Here is a 12,754-nt window from a genome sequence, read left to right on the forward strand (position 1 = left end):
AGGTTGGAAATAGAAAATACCTTATGATCCAACAATTCCTCTACTTAGTATTTACCCACAAGAAATACGAGCCATAACATGAGTAGATATATGCACACCAGTGTTCATAGTAGCACTATTTACAACAGCAAAAAGATGGAGACAGCCTAAGTGTCCATCAACGGAAGTATGGATAAACAAACTGTGGTACATGTACACAATGGAATATTATGCTACCTTGAAGAACAACAAGGAAGCTGTAAGTTATTACATAACATGGATGAACCTTGAAGATACTATGTTGAATGAAATTAGTCAGTCACAAAAGGAGAAATACTGAATAGGACCACTACAGTAAAAGACTAAGAAAAATAGCCCATACTAAAGGGGGGAGGGACGGGTATTCTTTGCTGGTTACATGGATGTGGGGGATGGATGGAGGGGAGGGTGGGGCACAGGATAGGGAATAGACACAGGATAGTTTGGGTGTTGGGGAGGGGAGCAATACACAAGAAGGGGGAAGGGAATGGAAGAATAAGGCGGACAAGAAGACAAGTAAGCAGGTTTTCATGGGTAAAGTGAGACAGTGGTAAATAATGTATGTACAGCCTTGGAACAGCAGGGCTTTGGAATACAGGGAATTGAGATATGGTTGGGATGGGCAAAAGGGGGGAAATAATGTTAAGATGTTTGCCTGTCTTTTGAATCTTAGTTTCCCTGGCATACCATTATAAAATAGACACTTCAGGGGGAGAGAAAGGAACAGGCAGAAAGATCACCATAGAAAGCTTTTTGCCTATAACTTATTGGAATACCTAAATTGGGACCTACAACTTGTCCAGTGAAAGAGGCTTCCTGCGGAGCCTCTGCATTACATTAAGACCATACATAGGTGGAATCCTGAACCTCACCCAGAGTTCGAGGTGGGATATTTCTACTTGAAAGGACAAGCAGACCAGCCTGGAATGACTAGCAGAACAGAATATACTTCTTGAAAGAAAGACCAACAGGAAAAATACAAAACAATAATGGCAGTCCAACTGATTACTACAAGAACAAGCAAGTTTCTCGCCCAGGAGACATCAAGGGCAAGTGGTCAGGTCCTCTCAGGGCAAACGCCCTTTCAAGACTAAGACTCAGTGGGAATACACAAGCAGATATGCATTCTGATTTGTGATCAAGTTTGTCATCGATAAGGGGAAGTGAGGGAAAAACAGCAATGAAACTGCGAGTTAAGCCCTACAACGTTCAGTAGATTTCTGTGTATCCGAGTGGAGACCTGGGTGGCCAGCAGTGTGGCAAGACCTGGGGACTCTTGGGCTCAGAGACAGTGACATAGCCACAGAGTACTAGATTGGAGAGTGAAGCGTCCAGCTGATGAGAAGAGATGGAATATGCATAAGAACACCACACTTAAAAATAATACCCACTTGACCTGGCTTTAATGACTGTTTGATCAGAGCTAAACTAGAAGAAGAGAGGGGAAAGAAACATAATAATCCGATTCAGTTTGATGAACTTGACCTACACATATGAATGCAGTAGCTCAAAACAGGATACAAATCTTTACATGGAGGATCATTCCCATCTCCTCCATACACAGAGTAGATAGGCATGGGCAACTTGGACATTGACTACCCAAAATGGGGAGGCTACAAAGGCAAGAAGTGACTGGCTTGCAAGCTTTCAAGAGGGAGCCTGGATCCAGAGGGTGTGAAGGAACATAGAATCTCCACTGAGTTATATCCAATCTGTCTGGGCGGGGCTAATGAAAGGAGATGGGGATAGGTCCCTTGTGGTACAATGGTGAATAATTGTTATCAGGACTGACTGTGAGGGTTGGAAATGTAAAGGTAGACGTTTTGTAGCAACAGGAGGGGAGTGATTGACTCTGTAGTCCAGGAGCAGTGGTCCCTGGGACCATCAAGGGAGAAGAGCTGAGTGTGAGACCCTACCCAGAGAATCAGTGACCCCAGAGATGGAGGCAGAGAAGATGATGTGGAGATATGGAACGGCTGGGGACTCTAGACCTAGAGAGGGAAGGGACTGTGTGCTGATGACCGGGGGCAGTCTTTGGTTGGTTGATGATGCATAGAGGAGATTGTACCCATGGCAACGAAATGATATATGATAGGATGAATGTAAAGCTAATGTTCTCCCATGTAAACTATGACATAATTCCCAATAAAGCATTAAAAAAAAAAAAAAAAAAAAAAAAAGACTATAGGCCAACAGGGCAGAATCAATAGTGCCTTTTGATCCTTTAATTTAAAAAGTGAATTTAAGGACTGCATGAAAGTGATATGTGATTATAACTAAAGTATAATTTCTAGTAATATATAAATGTTTGTTGTTGTTTTTAAAGTGCTATTGAGTCTATTCTGACCCATAGCAACTTGTTTCTGAGGATCGGCTGGTGAGATTGAACTTCCAACCTTGTGTTGCAAACTGACTTTGCAGTCTAGCTTATTAACCCACAGAACCACACCAGGGCACTCTGTCATATACACACACACACACACACACACACACACACACATATATATATATATTAAGGAAATGATTCAAAGTTGTAGAGGTGGGGAAGTTCCAAGTCCGTTGGTCAGATGTGAGTCGGGAAGGTACTGACTCACGTAGCAGCAGGTCTGATAAACTAAGAACAACTGGTCAGAAGGCAGGCAGGCAGGTTGGGTAGGTAGGATGGGTGACTGCTGAAGACTTCCAGGATTGGCAGGCAATAGAGTAGGCCACTAACGCAAGTCTAAAGTGAGGTGTGATGAAGCAGTGTACAGATCTAGCAGTAAGAAAGTAAGATTTTCCTGAGTGATGCTTTCTTTGAAGCATGCCATACCCCTGAGGAAGTGTCTGTTAATTGATTGACTACTCTTAGCAGATCTCATCATGGGAGAGTACTAAGTTTTACAGAATTACTTCGTTTTAACTGCCAAACCAGTGATAATCTTAGCCCAATCAACTTGACACAAAACTATGACTATCATTCTGGATTGGATTCCTCTCAGTGGCATTAAATGAGTTAGCAGACAGATGCATTTAATATCTTTTAATGATTAATATGGCAGAAAGTAATACAGATAGGAAGGGATAGTTGGGAATGATGAGTACTTCAGACAAATTTGTTTAACTGACATGCTAATTAGAGATATGTTTTGTAGTTTAATAGACCTTCTTACTTCTTTTTCTGAGATAGGCTGAAACTGATTTTAATATATATTTCTATATTAAAATAGATATAGGTTATAGTTGTTATATTTTCATTTTCTTTAAAGTTTTTGGTTCTCTTTTCTGACTTTTGTAGTGTATATATATCTTAACATGGAAAACTAATAGGATGATTCTTAATTGTTCGTCCTCTGGGTTAATAGAGCCTGTTAATGTTAGTCCTGGTGCCCGGAATATTAATTTAAGTACCCCTGTCAATGACAATTGATACAATTCAAGTCCATCTTCTATGAGTCTGAGGCCAAAAGCTACAGCAGTGTACTTTTCTTTGAAATGAGGGTGAATGAAGTGTTACAGTATACATAGTTTAACATAGTTAATTCTCTTATCAAGATCTTTAAGCGCCTTAGTACTTTGTATGCTTTCTCATGTAGTAAATATATATTTGATGCATCTTATTTTTAAAGCTTCTGAAAAAAAAGCCTGTTGGCTTTAATGGTATTATTTATTTTTGTATTTTGTAGGGAGGACTGAAAAACAGCAAACATGAATGTACCCTGTCTTCACAAGAATATGTCCATGAATTACGATCCGGTATTTCAGATGAGAAGCTTCTCAACTGCCTAGAATCCTTGAGGGTATCTTTAACCAGCAATCCTGTCAGGTAGGTAGTTCTTATCATTTTGTTACGATTAATACAATTTGTACTGGATGTAGGTATTTGGAAATATTATCAGTTTTATTATTTTAACCTCAAAATTTGAGACTAGAAGTCTGATGTTATCTAACAACATATGTAAGTCTTATTTTATCGAATCTTAGCAATGTCTGGCATATGAAGACTGTAAATAATACAAAATATTTATTGAGTTAATATGATCTCTAATGTGTGCAACTCTAAAAATATAAATATGACTTGGATAGTTAATTACTTCCCTGTTATATAAAGTCAGAAATATTTGTGCATTTATAAAGAAAACTATTTTTCTACTCAGATTACAATTGTTATATGTTTGTAAAACAAGTCAAGTGTATTGGCTTTATTATTTCATTCCTTTTTCACCAGAGAAATTCTATATTTTTCTCTTGTACTGTTGTGTTTATGAATTGGGCTGGTAACCTCAAGGTCAACAGTTCAAAAATTTTCAAAAGCTGTTCCTCGGAGAAAGATGAGGTTTTCTGCTCCCGTAAAGATTTACAGCTTCGGAAGCCTTATGTAGAGTTGGAACTGACTCCATGGCAAATAACCAACCATTAAATATATACTCTTCACACATTTCCATAGTTTTCAGATATCAAAAATTAAATATTTTAATCACTAAAAATAATGAGAATATAAACTATAATCTCTAAAGATGCACAATGTTAACTAAATGTGAAGGATCGTTAAGGAAGAGGTGATTTGCCAATGTTGCATTCCAATAATCATTGTTCCTTTATTAAGTATTTTAAAAATTCCATTAATAACACAAATAAAATAAAACTTTTATAACTAAAAAGATTTTAAATGTTATATCAAAATATTTTGGGATCTAGTTATAAAATTGTTAGAATCATAAATTTTGAAATTAGTATAAGAGGTGTATATAGTGACCTTATTCTAATTGTATTAATGGTTTCCTTAATATATAGTTATAGGGCTATGGCTTATACTTGTCTGAATTGTCTAGAGTGCACTAAAATGAAATTTATTTTAGCTGTTCTATTTATATCTATATATAAATTGAAGTATCTAATATTACATTAAAACCTGGGAAAGCAGGAACATGTGTAAGGTAGAAATCTGTCAGAGAAGCAAAACATAAATATTTTCCACTCATAAAGAGAGATGGTGTTAAGTGCCATTGGACTGATTGTGACCCTGTTTAGAGTTTCTGAGGAAAGGCTGGTGGTAGAACTGGTGACCATATGGGTAGCAGATCAGTGCTTATCCTAGAATACCACAAAGTAAAGCTGTATCCAATCAAAGATGGAAAACTTTCAGGACCCAGAAAAACAAGGCATCCAGTGAAGTTCCAGCTTTCACAGGTTTACCGTATTTCATTTATTTATATTGACTGTACATTTGGAAAATATCGGGACGATTATAATTCCACAATAACAATTTTTAAAATGCAGTGATGCGTCATGGATAGAACCTTTAAGAACAGTAACTGTGGTGGGTGGGTTCTTTTTGTTTTGGTTTTTTTTTCTCCTATTCTTCTCGCATGTATCCCATACAACCTTACCTGTTGTTAACTTCTGTCAAGTCTGTCTCATAGTCTCTTCCGGCTCATAATGATCCTGTATGGTGTTTTCAAGGAGCTGCTGGTGGGTTTGAACTGCCCACTTCGTGGGTAGCATTCTAGTGTTTTTCCTACAACAGGATTCTACTCTGCTTAGTGCCTATCATTTGTGTGCTCCAAAAATTTCGGTTGTATGATTAAATGAGTGAATAAGTAAATAATTTTAAGGTGACTATAGAAAAAGTTTAGGCGTTTAAGGATAAGAAGGGAAAAAATAGTAAAAATGTACTTTTATAAAGATGGCGGGTAAGTAGCGGAAAAGGGTTGAAGTCACAGATTCGACTTTTCAAATTTAGCACAGCCACTGCACAGTCCACTGAGTTGTGGGCACGAGCAAGAACCTAGCAAGTCCTGATTGGTTGAAGGCAACTGCGTTCTGGAAGCTCATTGGTTCCAGGGAGAGTGTAAAGCAATTGTGTAGTAAAGATCCCGGCAATCTGCTGTAGAGTTTAGAACTGCTTTGATGAACTCACTGTGGCGATCAAAACCGAATTTCCTCACTTACCAGAGCTGTGATTGACGATGAGTAAGAGTGGTGGGAGTTAGAGCAGCACCTCTGTTGCTGGTGAAGCCTGTGGAGGCAATGGTCAACCCTTTGGGGGAGACACAACTCTTGCTAAGCTCCGAAGACCCAAGGCTCTAATCAAGGAATTTATGCCCTGTTCTATAAACCAGCTGCTCACTTCTACTCTGGTTGACAATGTCTTTAAGATCAGGGGAATTGAGATTTCCCAAATCTCTACTGTAGGGATAATTAATACAGGTAGAGAGAGCTCCATACTATAGTCTGTACAAAATTGATGATACGACTTAAAAGGCTATTGCGTGTGGTGCAGTGGCTTGGTAGAGATAAAGCAAAGCAGCCAACGACCTCGCTTCCTGTTGGGGTATATGTCAAATTGTTTGGTATCCTCAAATGTGCTGCTGAGAGCAAAGAGCCTTGAGGTATTGAAAATCCGAGTCCTGGAAGATATGAACAAGTTAACTGTACATATTTTAGAGACAGTCAGTGCACACATGATGCTTGATAAAGCCCGCTGAGCAACCACTTGGAAAAATGTGCCTGCTACCCTACCCCATCAAGAATGGTTAACATGTCGACACGGTTGATGAAGGCGAGCATCATCTTAAATTTATTTGGAAGGAGGTGCTACGGTTGATTCACAAGTGTCCTCGACTTGAAGGAAAGAACATTCAGGAGCTCCAGACAGAGCTTCCCAGCATGAGCATAGGAGCCATCAAGGAAGTGATTTGAGTATTTGACCATAGAGGGCCATGTCTATTCCACTGTGGATAAGGAACACTTTAAATCTGCTGATTGAGGCAGTGAAATCACTTTTCATTTTCAGAAGACCCTTGCCTCCAGCCGTGAGTAATTTTGACCTGTTGACTTTTAGGAAGTAGGATTTTACAACAAAAGCTCTCAACTGGCACACTTTTGAAACTCTCTGCTTTTCCATCTGATTAGAACTCTTCTGTTCTAACTGTATTTGAAGCTCAGAAGGAGATGGAGATGGATGAATTTACTGAACTTTTTGAGGAATTACCAGTAAGCTAGTTGAAAAATGTTTAAGAATGGATGAATTTGATAGACAAAAGGTACAGAAAGAGTTGAAAATTATCATTTGTTGGAGCTTCTTTTTCTGTAATACTTACCTGTTAGAAGAAAATAGATGCAGTCAGAGAGCCAGCAAAGAGACCAAAAAAAAAAAAAAAAAGTTTTTATTGTTTCTACGTTAGACTTATTTTACACTTGTTTGGATTTAGCCTATTAAACCATTACTATCATTTGCTAATTTAATAATTAGCAAACAATATTCTAAAAATTGTAATTTCTTAATTCAAATTGCTAAATATGGCAATTGATTAAATAGTCAAGTGTTTATAGAGTATTCTAATGGGTTTTTATTTTTAAAATATAAGGTTATTTTTATGCTTAAATAACTATTTTTATAGAGTCTTTTAATATTTTCCCCCTAAGATGTGACTTTATCCCCTGATTATTTCAAATACTATGAGATTTGAATAAATTACTATTGTACTTGCATGGTATATGGATGTCAGGCTGTTGGGAAGTTTGATATTTTTGTGTATTATCCGTAGTGCTAAATCCTCTCTTTTATGTACCACAGTGAACTGTTTTATAGTTAGACAAATAAGTACACACAGTCACTTTAGGAATGTTAAGCTTACTATGTTTATCAGAAATTTGTTTATGTTGTATTTAAATACATTTGTGAAATCTTAACTTCCTTGTGTGATATTTGAAAATGCTTTTTTGTTAGCTTCTTGAGAATTAATAGTCTTTACTTGTCCAGAAGAAAACATTTTCTGTCTATGGTTGTGAGTTAGGCTGCTAACCTCAATGTCAGCAGTTTGAAAATTACCAGTCGTTCTGTGGGAGAAAGATGAGGCTTTCTGCTCTTGTACAGATTTACAGCCTTGGACACACTATACAGGGTTGCTATGAGTCAGACCAAATCCACAGCACATAACCACAACCGCCAGCATATTGTGATGATGTATTTTAATATGGATTATATTAACTATGTGAGATTTTAAAATAATTATCTTTTAAAGTTGTATTTTCACTAAAGTTTGGTATATTTTGAAGTACTAGATTTCTTATATTTGTTGTTGGTGTTAAGTGCCTGCGAGTCGATTCTGACCTTTAGAGACCCTATACGGGTTTCCAAGGAGCAGCTCGTGAGCTTGAACTGCTGACTTTGCAGTTCAATTGATTTTGCAGTCCGGCACTTTAACCCACAGCGGCACACAAAGACTCCAATATTGATATATAGATGATATATTTGTCTCAGATACATAAAAGAGTAAAACCTCACTACTCTTAATTGGATCATCAAGAGAGGGATGCAAAAACAGAAAACCATTAAAATGCAACATTGCCTCTATTGTCTGTTAGCCCTTGAAAAACCTATCAGCAAATCTTGTTTAAGCCCTGTGAGGTATACACTTTGACAAAATACAAATTAATACTTTATTAAAAAGCCTGTTGTTTTCTGTTATCAAGCATCTTTGAAAATTCTAATTTTAAAAATTTGGAACCACCCTTGAAAAAGACTGTTTGGGAAGAAAGTGGTGGAGGGGCTACTCTCTTCCACAGAATTGAGGTGTGGAAAGCCATAATCCAGGATACTTAATATGGTAGTTCTTTTTTAACATCACTTGTTTAAAAAGCAGGAACTCTTAAAATTAAAATCAGATATTTCAGACATTCATTGCTGACTATTCTTATAAATTGCCTGAGTTAATTCAGGTGACCAGTTTGATGAAGAGTCCCTGTCCCCACCTCACTTTAAGCTCTATATGAGTGTTCGGTCAGAACTTGCAGGGTAAGGGAGGAGTGACTTTTCATTTGGGAGACAAAATTGTGTGTGTACCAGATTACGGATACATTGCCATCTGTATATTCCAATTTAAGAAGCCCAATCCCAGATCCTATCCTAAGGGGAAATAGAATCCTGTGCTTTTGTGAGATTCTGCTTCTAATTAGGGGCTGCTATGCTGGTAGCGTAGTAACGAATCGGGCTGCAAACCTCAGGGACAGCAGGTCGAAACTACCAGCTGTTTCATGGAAGAAAGATGAGGCTTTCTGCTCCTGTAAAGATTTACTGTACAGAGTCGCTATGAGTCGGAACCAACTCCACCACACATAACAATAGCAACAACAACATAGTAGAATAGTAAGTTGTTAAGTGCCATGGTGTTTCTGAGTCAGTTTTATAAAATAGGAACTATTATTCGTATTTTATAGAAGCGGAACCTGAGGCTAAGGGAGAATAGAAGTAATTTGTTCAAATAAAGGTTACACACAGAAAATCCTGAGTCTGTACAGGATTTTAAACGGGAGTGGCTGGTAGGTTTGAATTGCTTACCTCACAGCTACCAATTTTTATTTGTAACACTTGTTATAAGGTGATTGAAAGTCAACAAATTTTTTAGATAAGCAATTGCTGAATAGTCATATTTGTTGTATATGTATATTTGGTGCATGTTAGGAGTAGAAAAAAATTTTAATTCATGGTGTAGTGGTTTGTGCACTGAAACTGCAAACCAGTAGAACAGCAGTTTGCTTCACAGGAGAAAAATGAGACTTTCTGCTCTCTTAAAGATTTACAGCCTCTGAAACCCTATCCACATATGCACTATTATTCAGAAAGCACTCAGTGGCACACAGCCGCCACCAACACTACCACCTCCACAATCTGACATTTACTTAAAGTGTAGTTTCAATTTGTTTTTTTACTGGGAATGACTTTGCCAGTGTTCCCCTTTCTTCTCAGTCCTGCTGGGTATTTGACCCAAATCTCCAAGGATAAATTGTAAAGCCTGGTGATATACTATCCACTGTCTGGGGGAAGTACACTAAGGGCTGAAGCACTTAAAAGCCATAATTGAGAGTTATAATCCTCTTAGAGTTGTTTTCTTATGGCTCAGGAATAAAAAAAGATATGTATTTATATTGAAATTGAGTCTAAATAAAAATTGAAAATGTTTTCAAGTCAATGCTGATTATCATTACTGTTGTAATGTTGCTGTTGTTAAGTGTGGAAGACTCAGTTCTGATTCATAGTGACCCTCTATATGGTTTTCAAGGTAGCATAGTGGTTACGAATCGGGCTGCGAACCACAAGGTCAGCAGTTCAAAACTACCAGCGGTTCCGCGGGGGAGAAAGATGAGGCTTTCTGCTCCCGTAAAGATATACGGCCTCGGAAACCCTGTGCAGGGTCGTTATGCGTCAGAACCGACTCCACGGCACTCAGCAACAACAACAACATGGTTTCCAAGAGCAGCTGGTGGGTTTGAATTCCTGTCTTGCAGTTCAAATCAACCTTGCCCTCTAGTGGTTATCCTACAGTGCCACACCCAGATTGTCATAATTATTTGTAATCATTTTAACACTATTTTTCTAATAAATGTAGGTTTTATATTCAAATTAGGTTTTATATGAATTTAAATTCTATTGAATTCTCAGATGCATATTAAAATGATAGATAATATTTACATGGGAGCATGGTGGCTCTATTCGGTAAACATTGGACTGTGAACCGTAAAGTCTGTGGTTCAAGCCTGCGAACTGCTCTGCAAGAGACAGATGAGGCTTTCTGCTCCTGCAAAGATTTAAAGCCTTAGAAACCCTAATTGGGGTCACTATGAGTTAGAACCAATTCAACATCAGTTTACAAAAACAACAATATTTATATAGTACTTTTTATCTGCCAGGAACACTTATAAATACGGTTGTTGTTTTTATTTGTTGTTGCTTTCCTGTGATTCCTAGCCTTTATCTTTAGCTCAAATCTTTATTTTTAAATTTAGACTAGTTCCAAATATTTCTCTATCCTAAATGGTAGCATCAATGGGGTGAAGCGTGACAACAATTGTGAGGTTGGCCCAGGAACGGGCAGTGTTTCGTTCTGTTGTACACAGGGTCACTATGAGTCGGTACAGATTCAATGGCACCTAACAAGAACAGCAACAACCATGTATAAAAAACATACAATAAAAACAAGAAGAAAGAGTTACAAACTGTTTAGTGTCCCACAGGTAATATTCTAAGAACTTTCCATGTAATTCTGCTAAGAATCATTCTTATTGTTATTACTATTGTTCCTATTTTATAGGAGCAGAACCTGAGGCTAAGGGAGAATATAAGTAATTTATTCAAATAAAGGTTACACACAAATAGTAGATAATTTATATAGTTCATCTTTGCCAGATGGAGCAGCTGTGTGTTTTAAGAGCTGGGTCCTTAACCTTTACCTGTTGTTGTTGTTGTTGTTATGTGCTGTCGAGTCGGTTCCGACCCTGTACAGGGTCGCTATGGGTCGGAACCTTTACCTGTTACTGCCTCACAATCAGAAAAAGGTTTTCTTTGTTGTTGTTAATATTTCCTTTTCACTCTTGTCATAAACTAAGTATTATGCTTTATTTGTTTTATTAAAATGTGGTTTAGTTGAATTAGAAAAAGAAAAACAAACAAACTAAAATCAAACTACTGGAATGTTTCATCAAAAATCAATAAATACCTATCAGTTTATGAAGGAATATTTTGTTAAACTTGTAAGCAGCTTAGCTATATACATTTTTGGGGACATTATAACATTTTTGGTGTCCTGTATTTTAGTTGATTAAAAATTCATCTGAAATTACTCATGACTTTATAAAGGTATGTATTTATTTAAATATGGTAAGACCTCAAGGTCTGTTTGAACCACAAAGTTGATGGTTCAAACACAGCAGCCGCTCCTTGGAAACACTATACAAGGTCGCTGGAGTCAGAACCAATTCGACTCACTTAACAACAGCAACAATCGTATCCATTTTTGTTTCAAAATCCTTTTTTTTTTTTTGGATAAGTACTTCTATTCTAGTTTTGCGGTGTTGGATAAACACTGGATTCCTAATAGCAAGGTTAGCAGTAAAAAACCCACAAGTGTCTCCTTAGAAACCCTATACTGGGTTGCTATGAGTTGAACTCAACTCAGTACACTTCACAGCAACAACAACAGTTGTTCTATATAGTTAAATTTGGTGCTTCTTTGACCTGACCATTGGGGTTGATAGCTCGTTATTCAAATGCCAACCGTATATATATTTTAATTTGCTATCACTTGATAAATTAAGAGACTTGTTTTTACTATTAAGAGGTTTCTTTGGTATGATGATAAATTGAAACAAGTCAGTAACTAGCCCTTAATGTTGTAGTTAAGTGCCATAAAGTTGGTTCCATCTCATAGTGACCCTGCATAGGCTTTTCGAGGAGTGGCTGGTGAGCTTGAATGCTGACCTTGAACCACCGATCTTGTAGTTCAATCTGAGTTTTCACTCTTGGCATTAACCCACTGCACCACACAAGGGTACCATATAGCGCTTGTTGTTGTTATTGTTGTTTGTTGTTTTGTTGTTGTTAGGTGCCATCGAGTTAGTACCAACCCATAGCGACTCTTTGCACAGCAGGACGAAACACTGCTTGATCCTGGACCAACCTCACTACTGTTGTCACCCTAGAGTCCCATCGATGCTGACACTTGGCCAATCCATCTCATTGGGGGTCTTCCCCTTTTTCTCTGACCCTCTATCTTACAAAACTTGATAGCCTCCAGTGACTTCCCCCTGTTGACAATATGTCTGCAGTATGAGAGACGAAGTTTGGCCATCTTGGCCTCCAAGGAGCACTCTGGATGCACTTTTTCTAAAACGGATCTATTGGTTCTTTTGGCAGCCCATGTCACTTTCAATATTTTCCTCCAACACCATAACTCAAAAGCATCAATTCTTGTACGGT

The 12,754-nt window shown here is 37.6% G+C and overlaps 2 protein-coding genes across 2 annotated transcripts in view; both read left to right on the forward strand.

The window, feature by feature from the left end:
• Positions 1-12,754, forward strand: part of DIAPH2 (diaphanous-related formin 2) — a 1,391,152-nt gene that overhangs the window by 324,768 nt on the left and 1,053,630 nt on the right. Inside the window, exon 5 of the mRNA XM_006872015.1 lies at positions 3,684-3,823. Within this exon, the coding sequence (XP_006872077.1) occupies positions 3,684-3,823 (140 nt within the window). The remainder of the gene's footprint in view (positions 1-3,683; positions 3,824-12,754) is intronic.
• On the forward strand, positions 5,967-6,766 carry RPA4 (replication protein A4, 30kDa). Its single transcript, XM_006878284.1, is given in 6 exon segments — positions 5,967-6,203; positions 6,205-6,267; positions 6,269-6,376; positions 6,378-6,511; positions 6,513-6,696; positions 6,698-6,766. Coding segments are annotated over 6 exon segments (795 nt in total).

This window comes from Chrysochloris asiatica, unplaced genomic scaffold (genome assembly GCF_000296735.1).
Source record: "Chrysochloris asiatica unplaced genomic scaffold, ChrAsi1.0 scaffold00180, whole genome shotgun sequence".
Taxonomy (NCBI): domain Eukaryota; kingdom Metazoa; phylum Chordata; class Mammalia; order Afrosoricida; family Chrysochloridae; genus Chrysochloris; species Chrysochloris asiatica.